Source organism: Lissotriton vulgaris, chromosome 12 (assembly GCF_964263255.1).
Source record: "Lissotriton vulgaris chromosome 12, aLisVul1.2, whole genome shotgun sequence".
In the NCBI taxonomy this organism is placed as follows: Eukaryota; Metazoa; Chordata; class Amphibia; order Caudata; family Salamandridae; genus Lissotriton; species Lissotriton vulgaris.
In genome coordinates, this window is record NC_141700.1 from 61,565,016 (window position 1) to 61,579,579 (window position 14,564).

A 14,564-nucleotide genomic window follows, 5' to 3' on the forward strand; every position below is an offset into this window, starting at 1 on the left:
GGGCGAATACTAGATAGGTAATATGGGCTTCGTGTATTATTCTCGTGTCGCAAAGAAGTTTTGGTGCAAAAACCGTGATTGTTTAGGACCAGAAAATGTTTTTGTGCTGCAATGGACAACTTTTACTCTGGAAATTGCTAGGAAGGGAAAGGACCCCCATTTCATGCCCTCATTTCTTGATCACTTGCAATGAGTAGTAGAGAGTACATTGCTTTGCACAAAACATTTGCGAAATCTGTAGGTAACACTGCAACCCTGATGTTGCAAAACCCAAGAACCATAGGCTTTGAGAATGGAAAACCCATTTGTACACCAAGTCAATAGCAACGTTCCCTCCTTTGGGCCATCCACTTATTTCAAAGGCTGGTTGGGCGCATCACAAACTTACCACGCTGAATGCACCATACTGTCCAACCCCACTCTAAAGACCCCCAAATAGACTCTGGTCTTCTGCTGGAAGAACTTCAAGCATTTTGGGGGGGCATTTATGTTTTAAGGTACACCCTAGGACACTAAGCTGTACACCTTCACCCAAATGTTAGGAAATACCAAAAAGGCCTCAAAGCGCCAATAGCTGGCACAGGCCCAACCCTGATCACTGCCTCACAAGCCTGTGACCGGAACGCTAAATACGTTGTGTCCAAGCCTTTGATGACCACGCCTTCCTGCACCTTCGTAACTCCACCTTCCCTTTCCCCAACATTGCAAAGCACTGGAAACAACCACACGGCTGACAGAGCAGTAAAACAACAAGTAGTATATGAACTAAAAGTATCACTGATCTATAGACACAATTGCAATGGACCGCACACCGCTAGCCCCTCCTCCGGATCGCCCCTAGGGACTCTGGTACATGGAGTTCTTGAGTGCGTGCAAGTAGGTACTTGTTGAACTGATGATCTCTAGACCCGATACATGTCCCGGCTTTTTGGATATCGCCCGAGACATGGATCGGGTTTCGGGATAACTTCCCTCATCAGTAGAGAAAATAGTTTGGGGTTCCATCGTTGTTTTCTACTTAAGGGCTCCCATGAGCCTCCAAGCTGACGAGCTTTTGGAGTCACACCTGCGCGCCGTAAAAGGCAACGAGGCCTGTAACGGTTACTTGGCGGCCTTCTCATCCACCCCAAATACTTTTTCTACTGATGAGGGAAACTATCCCGAAACCCGGGCCATGCCTCGGGTCTAGAGATCTTGGGAACAATAAGTACTTACTTACACCAACCTTGGTGTACCACTTATGAACTTTGTGTCAACTCTTCATACTTCACGCACTACGAATACCAGAGTGCATAGGGGCGATTTGGAGGAGGCGCTAGCGGTGTGCGATCCATCGTTGTTTATCACTGATCTATAAGTACCAATGGACATGAACTAGCCTATGTGCTTTTAATGCCACATACTATATCAGGTGTGTAAGAGTGGTTTGAAAGTGCTTGTCATAGATTGAGAAAGGACTGTGGGTAAGGGGGGGGTTGAGAGTTCTTGTCATTTACCAAGAAAAGGCTGATGATATTAGTGAGAAGTTCTTGCCACATGCCATGCAGGGACACGTGTACTCACCACACTCGAATCAAGGGTTGTGAATGCATGCGTTGCTTGGTTGCCACATACCGAGGAACGTCGATAGACAAGCTTTCAGTGTTTTGACTCATGGCATGTAGTAGACAAATGCTGACTCTTCATGCTACATACCATAAAATGTCTTAGGCCCTAAAGTAGGTATGACAGCTCCAAACACACATCTTCATTACATTATCAGGAACTCTGGAGGAAAGAGGTGTGTCCCGCCACATGTCTACATTTGACTCCTAGGGATTGTGGATAAGAGACAGGTGTCCTGAAAGTCTACTAAACACCATAAACTTCAACGTGCAATAGTCTTTAGGGACTTTGAGAGAGCGGTCATCCTACCTGCTATTAAACTAAGAAAAGGCTTTTGACAGAGTGGAAGTGGAAAAAAAACAGATGTATTCTCAAAATCATGAAGTCCTATTCTATGGGCCAACCAATTGTCACCATGTCATGTGCCATGGTACTCAGTGAAGGGCCCAACTCAGCCCTTAGGCAGCAACCCTGAAAATGTAGACTGGCATTTACTGGAAGCTAAGAGGCCATGTGAACTCACATTTACATGGGGAAAACATCCTTCCCAAAGGTTGGTTCATGTGTAGTAAAACAGCGGCGCACACCACTTCTATGTTATGCTCAAGGCCACTGAATCATGAGACTGCGGGGGCAGCGTTTTTGCAATTGTTGTGGATTTGCTATATTTGCCACATAATCCAACATCTGTTGTAAAATCTGTAGATTTTAACAAAAAAATAGTTTCTAGTTCAAACGGTTCAAAAGTTACTAAAAACGCAGCAAGACTTGTTGCAGCGCAGTGGAAGGCCGTTTGCAGAGGTGACTGGTCACCTTTCTGTCGCTAATTTCTCAATTCGGGTGTTAAACTGGTACTAATGATGTGCAATCAATGCCCAGACAGTGTTAACAAGACTAAAAATTCGAAAATAATGACGTAAAACTTTCACAGCATGTGCCGAAAAATTTGCCTTTTTGCTTGCCGCATAATTTAGTCAACCCAGATGCCCAATTTTGCCCTCCCCTACCTCATAAATCCAGTGCCTCTGCCTACAATGACCACTGCACAGTGTGCTTATGATAGACAATGTGTAGGAGTGTAGATTTCGGACATGTGCCTTTGCAACGTTTTTCTGTGTTTTCTTCGCATAGTAATATTTTTCTAGATGGAGAAATTCCTTGCCATACACTACCAGGAAGTGAGGCGGAATTTAGAAGTTTTTCACACCTCTTTTTCAAACTTCATTTGGCCTTTTTAGCACTATGTGAAGTCACATTAATTGGGTATGAAAGACTACTGATAAGGTTTGCGAATACCTACAACTTTGTGGGTGTTTACTACCGCAGACATCAATCACCATCATAAAACATTTCATAATTATTTATTAGGTGGTCAGTTGGGGAATTTGTCAAAAGTTATCGAAATATGTGTCAATATGTGTGTGTGTGTGTGTGTGTGTGCAGGCTATACTGTTTGTATTGCATGACGTATCTTAACTTTGCTTGAGAGCAGTTGCAATCTTAAGAAGGTCAAAGACTGCCTTTAGTTGGTGCAGGCTGCAGCCTTCCTTGACCTGGTGTAGCCTGCAGCTTCTCTTAAATTTATATGATTAGCAGCCTGCCTTGACTGGTTTGTGCAGAGTATAATATGCATTTGTTTACGTAGGCCATAGATTGTGTTGACTGTGTGTAGGCGGCTGCCTGCATAAGTGATTGTAGGCAAGTAACCTCCTTTGTGTTGGTCAAGACTTGATGAACCTTGTGGACACAACGGTCTTAAATATAGTGCACTCACAGCCTCCCTAAGTGTGCGTTTAAGCTACTCTACCGGAGTACGAGGACGGTGCAACAGGTACAAGGCAGGCTCTGACCAGAAAAGCTGGTCAACCCCTTACCGCTTCACTCCTGGAAGCATTGGCTGCAAAATCTAAGCGCATATATGAGAAGGGAATCCCCTCTCACACTTAGAGAAACACCTTAGTGAGTAATACATAGCCTGGATTACACTCCTTTTTATCCTGCACTACACTATTTTAAAAAGGTCCTGAGGAAAGCCAGATTTAGTTTAAGGAACTGGCTGAAACATGTCGACCAACTGATGGATGTAGGAGGTAGTAACTCGCCTCCCTTAAACATCACCAAGCCTTATTTTAACCGCTGACGGGGGCCCAGTTATTAAAATTTAATTTACCCTCGGATACTGGGACCCTCGCCAAGCCGTTTTAACTCACACTTCACTTTACACCTCACACTGCACTCTCAGTAAAACACCAGCTCCGCTGTAACCAGGCGTCGCAGCACACCCGGGACACATTAGGTGTCACTGGGTGGACCCGATGATGAAGCATGCTACCAACCAGGTTGGTGGGTGAGGGCTTCATGAACTCACCAACGAGGTGCCTCTGACAAATCTAATCAGAGTCCTAACAATATTGGTCATATTTAAGCTAGTCTCTTTTGATAACACATATAAACTACGGGGACTCGGACTAGCTTTCTAGTCCTCTCTCTCTCTCTCTTGATACGCGCATAAGCTACAATTTAACCAGTGCTGTGTAGGCTGCATCCTACCATGTATTTGTGTACAGTGCAGCCTGCCTATGTGTTTGTACATTAGGGCCTACCTGAGTTTGTTGTACACAGTCTAGTTGTGTAGACCAGAGTGTGCCACGAGTCGCCCCCATTGTGTGGAATCTTTTGCGTCAAATGTGGTACAAGTTAAATTAATTGTTTACAGTGGGTTTTTTAACATTCTTTTTTTTTACACCTTTGTTGGCAGATTAAGGCAGCAACTGAACAGCAACCTGAGACCAGTGAGCAGCAGGGAGACGTCGAACGTGTGCCTGGTCAGTTTTGGCAGGTACGTTTGCGCTTCAACCTCTGAGCCTGGCAGGGCTGGCAGTGGGGTGTATCAGCAGCACCGATGTTCCTGGGCACCATGAATGGTCTTCAGGAAGCGTGTGCTGCCACCCTGCCCCAGGCGCTCAGGAGCATGGGTCACGTGCACAGCATCAACGTCATTCTGGGACACGTCCGGGACCAGGAGGAGGCACTGCTGAGCACCCTTTTGCCTGTGCCTTTCTCAGTGCTTAGTGGCTCAGCCAACCTGGAACAGCAGCAGTCGCCACCTTACACACACCTTACCTCCCTCGGCTCGGATACGGACCAGCCAACTCCACACGGTAAAATACCCTTTAACATGAAGTGCGAGTCAGGGAGGGGTAGAATGAGCACATAGTGGTGACCCACCTCTCGGCAAAGCAATAGCATGAATCAAGAGGGAAAGACCATGAGTATGAGAGAAAAGGGAGTCTTCCAGTGTCGAGCATTACGATGTGTAATATTGGAACGTGGTGCTGCATAGGTAATTTTGGAAAATATACTCTCCCGGCCCAAATCAACACCACAAGTCTCTTACCAAGGAATCTTACCACTTAATAAACACATACTTATCAACTGGATACATTTACACTTTCTAGTCTCAATGATTCCAAGTGAAAGTTCTGAATATATGCCCATCACCTCCCTCAGTTGTGATGCGGAACAGTCAGCTCCACACTGTAAAATGCCCTTTCACATAATTTCACATACATGGGTATCAAAAGGCATCAGGTGCTAACATAGGCCTCAATGCAAAAGATGGTAGCTGGTCCTAAAAAGGAAAGAACTCTGCAACTTATTCTAGTTGAGATATGGTGTATCCAAAGGTAAAGTCGGTGGGATCTAAGTAAAGGTGGGGGGAATTACTCCTTTTGAAATGAATGCCCTCACACACCCTAGCGGGTGTAGTGCTTCATCATTGGGCTTAGCTCCTCGTGGGGGTGGCGCTGCTGTCCCTCACGGGCCCCGCAAAAGGGCTCTTTGTCAGAGATCTTTTGTATGAGGTGCCGCAGTTGTGCATGTGGGTGTATGGGCCTAGTGAAAAAGTGTGTGTATGTGAAGATACAATACCTCACCGGAACCCTAACACAATTTTATTCAAGGGTCCGGAAGATAAATTAAAATGCAGAGGACTGGAGCCTATCCTAAAAGCAAATATGTAGGAGGGATAGGTGTGCTCCCGCTGCTCTCAGTCCGTGAAAGTAGTGTGAAAAGTGCAGTGGGGTCAACATGTTTCGCGCATACGGCGGGTCCCTAATGGATCCTCAGCGCGCTTCGTCAGGACCGTGAAAAATAATCGAAATCTGTGGGAGTCAGGGAAAGACACCCTGTACTTCCACCATACCTATAATAAGGTCAAGTGCGTCTTAGCGCTATGAGACACGTATTATCCGTATTCTCGTTAACCCAACCCCTCTGTAAGAAAGGATGGGCCCCGCCGGCGAGTGCTTCGGTTGAGAAGAGACAAAAGTGCATTCCCCTCTCTTAACAGCCTGTTTACCTGCCTTACCGATCTGGATCGCTGGCTAAACTAGGTCTGTCGGACGTAATTGCATAATTCAAGACGATAGGGACATGACTCTAGGAAAACATGAGATCAAAAACTTTAGATTATACTCTGGGAATCCACGTTTGATGATGCACAAACCAGGAATATCTATTGCTTTTCCATGAACATAAAAACAATATAGTGTGAGGATAAGTCAGATTTTTCCTTCACTATAGCATCTTGTAGTTAACACTTGGAAGGTGGTACTGTATATGTATGAATATTGACAGATAATTTAACCATGTCCTTATCAACACCAGCAGTCTTCTTTCATGTTGTTTTATCAAAGCGCAACCAATTGCTATAGATATACATATTTTCATTGGATACACAGAGGGCCTGAGTCACAAAGGGCCTCTGCACTTGTAGTGGTGAAGGCCCCACAGTCCTGGGGGGAGTCTACGCACTTGGGGTGTAATCTCCGCAATGAGAATTCTCATTGCGGAGATTCTGCCCGAGTGAAGAGACTCCCCCACGACTGCGGGGCCATCGCCACAAGTGTGAAGGCCCTTTGTGAGTCAGGCACTCAATTTCTATCCTCTGTGTCCCAGTGAAGACTCCATATGATGTCACATCTAAAGATAGTGTCACTTTAAAAGAGTCTTTGTTGAAGACCTTAAATGTAATATGTTTCTGAACTTTTGTTTTGCACCATTTAAAAAAGTTGGCCATTCCCCTTTGTGAAAATTGGTAGCTTCTGCTCGCTTCTTGACCTTCCGCTGAAAACCTCGATAAAAGATAGCCGACACCATGTGAATGCTGTAGAGAAAAAAGTTGATCAAAAGGGTCCTTTGGACAGACAGCACCTCCACATGTAGATTACCAAAAGACAATGTAGGCCACTCAATACCACCAGCATTTTCTAGATATGTTCAACATCCCAGTTCCTCACTAATAAAGGCACAGACCACTACATATCAGAGAACCAGCCAATCGTGTTTTGAGTTGGGTCCTTTCCGTATTATTGCAATAAGTGTTTTCAATTTATTTCACAAGGTATTTAATGGTTCCCTCTAGGAGACTACAATCCTGTTGTAAGCTTGGTATATGTTACTGTTGCCGTCATGCCACCTATCGGCATTCTACCCTCTAGTTGTTTGAAAGTCACAACTTTTTATTATACTCTGTTAAATTGCTACAAAATATTACAAAAATATCGGCTCATTAGAGTAAAAAGAAAATTCACACCCAATTTGATCATATTTTTCTAAACCTTACTAGGGACACAATATTTATGTTAGACAGTATTTCTGTATGAGATATTTTAACATAACCATGTGCCCTTTAGAACATTCAATTTTGCGAACTAGATTTCTGCCTCTGCCATTGATCCTCTTAGGCTCTGGAATCCGCCACGACATGTTGACAGAGTGAGAAAAACTTTGGGTGGTGCTGCCCTGATTTAATACATTTTATTTCAATATTACTCTTATCAGTTGCTGTCCTCTATCATCTTTCTGTAAATAGTTTTGTTATGTTATGTATCTGTTTAAACTTTCTTGATGAGTTTTTTTTTATTTTTTAGATTTGGTTTCTTCTCTACCCAAACTTGATTTTATTTGAATTTTCTTGACAAGTTTAATATCTTCTCATCTTGGGTGCAGATAAGTAGGTTTTTTTATCTACCTGTTTTGCTTATTTTTTTGTGCAACAGGTAATACAGTCAACTACTATTAAATAAGGTAATAATCCAAATGTAATAATTATCCGGACAGCTACCTTGTCCGAACAAACACCAATTTCCTTGATTGGTCACATCATACACATATTTTTTTTATTATTAAAGAAAACCTTATTAGGTATCTAAAGAAGTCCATACATTGTTAGGTGAGTTTACGTAACTATCCAAATTTGACAAGTGACTTCTAAGTCTTCTCCGACTTCTGGTATTGACAATAGGGTCAATACCGCTTCTCACTTACAGACATGTTACTTCGTCTCCAGCCATCGACTCCGAAGCACACAAGCAAAGATTAAATAAAACTGACAAACTTGATCTCTTGTATTCTCAAACTCAGTGTAGAATAAATGTTGTGTACACAATCTTGAGGAACAGTGATGTTTTTCACCTGATGCCTTCACTCAACTCCCTCACGGAATCTTGCTAGAATAGATTGATCATGAGACCAAGTCACTTTTTACTCTGCTTAGATCTCCAATTCATAACGCTGTTGGTAAACCCTATCGCAAGTTCTTCGAACTAGAGCTCTCTTGACTCGACAACATTATAAATCGATTTGAGGGTCCTCCAAGGATGTTCAGCATTAGTAGAGCATTACTAGAAGGTGTCTTCTTTATCACTGATGTAAATAAGTTTATTCCTACCTCAGACAAACATATCTATGTTCTTACACAGGAAATATTTATTTAAGAAAGAACAATTTCTTGGAGTCTATGGTAAAAGACAGATTCAGTCAAACTGTGTATTTTCACGTGGAAAAGTATAACTGTAGTTGCACTTTAATCCATCAAACCTAATGCCTGGTAGACACATCACAACACACATACAATATAAAACAGGGAAGCCAGTGAGGCAATAACCCTCACAAACACATGGGAGTCCTAGAGAGAAGCGGGCAAACATTCCTTAGTGCTCTGCTGTGCCACCCCGACACAACCCACTGATGCGGCATCACTGTTAGGAGAGCATTACACTGATCTTGGCAATAAATTATAAAATTCAGAGTTGTCACAACCATAAAGTAGTCATATAACACGTATATTTAAAAGGTACAGTGGGGCTTGGGGGCTGCTAAGAAATATTGTCACATACACACCTCTGTAAGTACTAAAAACAGGTGCAAATTGAATCCATGTCCATTTGAGTGCCTGCGCCCATCAGTAGATGAGCGTAAAGACCATGTACTGATGTGTTTGTGTGACCCACCTGGCTCTGCCTGGGGTAGTTACCCATACAATACACGGTGACATAAGTAATAAAACATGTAAACCTATTCACGAAAAGTATTATGCATTCTTTAGTTACAGGTATTAATATAAGATGGGACGAAGTAGCCATATACAACAGGCACAGGGCACTCAGTATCATACAAAGACAGGCACAGAGCATTCTCATGCACGGACAGCACAGCTCTCTGCTCAATCTGCGGTCTTAAAATTACGCTATTGAAGCGGACCATGCCAAGGGTGCACACCAGCTGCAGTTAACAGGGACTTTAAGGACCCATTTTGTTTCAGTTTGTTCCAGTAGGGTGTTTGTCCTGCTGCAGCATCCCCTGAGTTTAATGCACAGTCTTGACTTTTTGGTCTGGAGTTTGACAGCACAGCTGTCAAACAGAGCTACTGCTCAAAATATACATAGAGTAGGCTGCGAGTCTGCCCCTTTCAACCTTTGGTCTTCAGAAACCATCCCCTTTTCAGCCATTGGCTTAAGACGTTGTCAATCACGTCTTGGCTCAGTACAGTAGAGTAGTCATCTCACATGTGATTGGCTATTGGCTGTTTATGCGTGTCCTTCTGCATTCACTAGAGTGCTGCCTTGCTCGGCACGAGGGACTACTTTACAACTATTGGCCTCTGCCCACACCTGCTGGCTTCCTCCTGTGTATGTCACTTTAATGTCCAACGCTGCTGGAGAAAGCAAATCGAATCCAGACCTACTGGCGTTTCCAATGTTTACCAAATTTAGGTTTGGTTAATTTTGCATCTTGTTGTGGTTTCTTCTTTTGACACTCAGTTTTCAATCTATACTCTATTTCTTGTGCACTTTGAAGCTGGCCTTCCTTGCATTTGCTTTGCACAATATAAGTAATAAACATACACAAAGAGCATTCACAGGACTGTTGTTGCACACGCATCATTCGCGATCACATCTCAAAAAAGTCGGTCACATACTCTAGGCTGCGTTGGTGAAAGTCCTAAACTGTCACACGCATACGATCTTTCTAACATTGTTTGCTTGTTTTCCTTCCTGGATTCCCTCTATCCAACCTTCACCCACACTCTGATCCACACAGCATACCAGGGTGCACCATGGCCATTGACCGATGGCTAACAAAAGGATTGTAGGCTGGAATATTGAGTAGATTAAATATTGTGATATCTTAATATTGTAGACTAAAGATCGAAGATCAAATTATTGAAAATTGAGTAAGTGCATATAGGAAAGTTTAGAATTACAATTCTTAACTCCACATCTACTGCTCTTCTGTATATACATTTATATTGTCATGGTACATATATGTAGAGTCAGGTATAGAAAATCTATTCAAACTTACCAGTTGATATATTTGCCCTCAATACTTTGCCTACGATATTAAGGTATAAAGATATAAAAATATTCCCTATACTATATTTAGGAGCCACACCTACCAAAAGGGACTGTTCGCTTTTCTTGAGGAAGTAACTTTCTTGGATTGATAATAAGGAAGCAGCATGGCTGATGGCCTTCTCTTGGATACCACTTTCAATGTTACTCAGTAATGATCCCTGCTTGCTCTACCCAAGGCAGACCTAGTCTACCAAGGTCAAGACAGGGTTTCCAGGGGGACCAGTAGTTGCACCGCCTGAGAGCCTCTGTAAGAGACTATGTTCTGCACAGTTCTTCCCTGAAGGGATGCCGCTTTAGGCCTCTCCTACGGCATAGATCCTCTACTTGGGTGGTGCAGAATTAGGACCTGCAAGCAATCAACCTTGGGCGTGAGGTTTGCATCGCTTTTGCCTAGGCAGCAATATCTAACTTCAGGCCCCATTGCTCCAGCACCCTGTTTCAGGACCAGCGACTAAAGTTCTTAGGATCCATCCAAGAAGATGCAGATGTTGGAGCATCCCACACCCAGAAGACAAATGTTACTGCGGCCAGGCTTCCAGTAACCCCTGCTCACAAGCTTGCAATAGCTCAGTGTGCACCCGGAAGACGAGAAAATCCTACCAGTGGCCATCGGAAGGCAACAGGTCCATTTTCATTTCTGATGGCCCCCGACTGAAAGGAGGCAAGCACGTCTGGAACACCACGAGCACCATATCTCCAGCCTCTGATTTCAGCGCTCAATCAGATGGATTGTCAGATTTATAATTATGCTGACGACACACAGATCATCATTCAAATAGAGGACACTCCTGGAGCTCAAGCACGCTTGCATAAAATTCTGAGATACACAGTAAACTGGATGACTGCCAACTCCCTGAAGATCAATCCTGACAAAACAGAGGAGCTGCCAATTACCACCGCAGGCAGCCCCTGGCACGATGGATTTTGGCCCAGGGAGTTGGGCAGGACGCCGGCTCCAGCAACCATGGTAAAAAGCCTGGGAATCCTCATTGATGGCAATTTGACCATGAGAAAGCAGGTGTCCACAGTGGTGGGTACATGCATAGGCCTCCTTAGGCAACTTCGCAAAATTTCCAATCTACTGTCCTTTTCTACTCTGAGGAGCGCAGTGACAGCCATGATTCTGGGGCGACTGGACTACGGCAATGCGTTGTACTTGGGTCTGCCCCAGCAACAACTGTTGAGGCTTCAAACAGTGATGAACGATGCAGCAAGACTAATCTATAGGAAGCCCAGGAAGGCGCATGCATCTCCTCTTCTGCACCAGCTGCATTGGCTTCCTGTTAGACAGAGGGCATTGTTCAAAGGCCTGTGTATCTCCCATAAGGCTATTTATGGCAACGCACCGAACTATATTAAAAGTAGACTATCAAGCTACATTCCAGGCAGGGCATTGAGGTCTTCAGAGGCCACGCTCCTGACTAACCCACGTTATCGTCTGTCGACCCAGGGCGGTCGAGCTTTCTCCACTCTGCTCCCGGCAGCATGGAATAAACTTCCACCAGATCTCCGTAAGGAACCAAAGCTGCTGCCATTCCGTCGGATGCTAAAAACAATACTGTTCCGAGAAGCTTGGGGAGAGTTGTAGGGGAGCTGCCTGTTCTATGGAGTTGTCTGTCTGCCTGGTACAAGCGCTTAGAGACCCCCGGGTGATAATGAGCTATATAAATTGAAATAAATAAAAATAAACCCCTCACCACAAGTAGTAGGAGCCAGAATTACACCGTCTTTAATCTCTGGTGGACTCTAACCATGCGGGGGTGAACCAATCCAGAAAGCACGTGGGCAGCATAAAGTTCTGACCGCAATAATAAGAAAATCATAAATGCAGCTATACCGCCCATTGGTTGCTCCCAATTCTGACCGCAAGCTGTCCAAGATTCATAGACAACAGGCTATGAAGAAGAAAGTAAGATGAAGCCATCATCAATATGTATACGGTTATTTCATGAATGCAAGACTGTGGCGGCAAAAGAGAACCAAATAGAGTGTGAAAAAATGTACTGCAAGAACTGTAGCCCTAACGGACCCACAGGAAGCGTACTTGGATTTCCACCCAGTCCTCCCTGTAGACTCCCAGTACTAATAGGTTCAGCACAAAGGACAGCTTTAAGCATATCCATAGTATTGAAAGGCCTGTAGGACAACGTTCTCCCATTGCTATGTCATTTGTGGTCTTCTGGCCACAGAACACATTTTAGACCATCAGGCGTAACTGGGGAGCTGGCATTCACTGCATGTGCAATGGCCAGACTATTCTACACAGTTCGAAGATGGGGGGAGCGGCTACGAACCTTTCCTTGGTCAGCCAAATTTAGATTTGATGTAGAACCTCAGTTAAAACAAATTGGTTGGCAAGTAATGTATCCAGACATGGTTCTTTTCCCCCATTGAATTCTGGTACTCGTAGTTTACTTATGTTATGGGGAATTTGTAGAGCGCATGTACCCCAATAGGTCTCTTGGCGCTAATCATTATAAAGGTTCACATACAATATTAACATGGCAGGGAAATGCAGTAGTGGACAGCCCTTCAGAGAAAGATCAGTTCAGGAACATTCTACTGTTGTGTGGAACAAATGGTAAAGGGATATTTTTATTAAAATGGCAAAAAGCAATAGTGCTGTGCAAATATGTTTGGGAATTAATGGAGGACTGTACATAGTATAGGGAAGATACAGAAAATATGTCATAGAAAAGGACAGAACAATAGGCTGCCCACTGGCAGCTGCTGTAGGGAGCATTGGAAGTGGGCAGCAGTGAGTAACGCATGTAGTAACACCAGCAGTGTCCTCCTAAAAAAATCCTTGGTTCTTAACCTTTGATATTAACTTTCCAATTAAATACAGTTTTATGCCATTTTAGAGCATCATGTCAACTCTGTCCTTTCAGGGTTGTTTTTGAACAAGTTCTTGAGTCTCTTAGAATTAGATATCTTTTTCTTTCATGGGGCTTGTTGCATCTTCCACAAAGTATTGTGACTTGGACAATGTGTGTTCGGATGCTGGGTAGCCACTTTACAGTTCGCTCAGTCGTTTTATGCATATGAGCTTTATCAGATACATTTGAATTTAAATTGTTTGAAGCAAGAGAGTAGTCAAGGTTATGGACTCAATAGTCAATTTTTTATTTTTTTACTTATATTTAGTGTATCTTATATAGCGCGCTGCTACCCCAACGGGGTGTCCCGGCGCTCCTACGTGTGTGCTGAAACTTACTTAGGTGGCAATCCTATTAGCAGAAGAGGAAAGTTTTCAGTGCTCTGCGAAACGGAGGTTCTTCATGAATCATCCTAATGGAAAGTGGGAGTTTATTCCAGAGGGAGGAGGCGCACACTTGAAAAGTTTTTCCTCCGGAACGTGCCTTTTTAAATCTCGGGGCGGCAAGGAGATTTTTTGAGCTGGATCGCAGGGATCTAGAATTTCTATAGGGGCGAAGGCAACCGGAGAGATGTGCAGAGCCCTTCCCCTTGATTGCCCGGTGCGCCAGTGTGAGGGCTTTAAATTCGGCCCGTTTTTGTACTGGGGGCCAATGAAGCCTACGTCGATGTGGCATAATATGTTCTCTGAGAGAGATGCCACAGACCAGACGGGCTGCAGCGTTCTTGACTATTTGTAGCCGATGGCAGAGGCCAGAGGAGAGTCCAGTGGAAAGGCGATTGGCGTAGTCTAAATGAGAAGTTATAGGCGCCTGGACGATGGTTTTCCTGGTGTTACTAGGAAGAAAGTTAATACATTTTTTGACCATCCTTATCTTAGAGAAACAGGCAGCAGAGACAATCTGTACTTGATTGTGAAAAGAGAGGCTAGAGTCCCATCTGACCCCTAGGATTTTAACTGATTCCTTGGGGGAGGGGGGCAAGCTCAGGTCAAGTGACCACCACAGGTTTGAGTCTAGTGGGCACGACTGGTGGAAGATAAGGACCTCGGTCTTCCCAGAATTAAGCCGGAGACAGTTGTTGTCCATCCAACATGCGATGTTGCGAAGACAATCTTTTAATGGGTCAAAAGTGTGCTGGGAAGGATTGTCGTAGGAGAATAGGAGCTGAATGTCATCAGCATATGAGGTTGCTTTAATTCCAGATTGGGCAATCAGCTCTGCCAGGGGGGAAAAGTAAACATCGAACAGGAGAGGACTTAAGGAGGAACCCTGAGGGACTCCTCACTTGAGTGGGCGGCTGTCCGAGGTAAAGGGAGGGGTGAACACTGCCTGTGTTCGGTTGGCTAAAAATGAGGACAGCCAATCCAAGGCCATGCCTTGA

General features: G+C 44.1%; 1 protein-coding gene across 4 annotated transcripts in view; it reads left to right on the top strand.

Moving 5' to 3' along the window:
• RAX2 (retina and anterior neural fold homeobox 2) overlaps positions 1–14,564 on the top strand; it is a 110,620-nt gene that overhangs the window by 80,869 nt on the left and 15,187 nt on the right. For 2 of the 4 annotated variants that reach the window (XM_086946342.1, XM_086946341.1), the window contains exon 2: positions 4,364–4,444. Coding sequence is in view for 2 of the 4 variants with exons in the window: in XM_086946343.1 (XP_086802469.1) it covers positions 4,508–4,766 (259 nt within the window). In the remaining 2 variants the exon portion in view is untranslated. Of the gene's footprint in view, positions 1–4,363; positions 4,445–4,498; positions 4,767–14,564 lie in introns of those variants that run through there. The other 2 variants (XM_086946343.1, XM_086946340.1) reach the window with 2 other exon arrangements.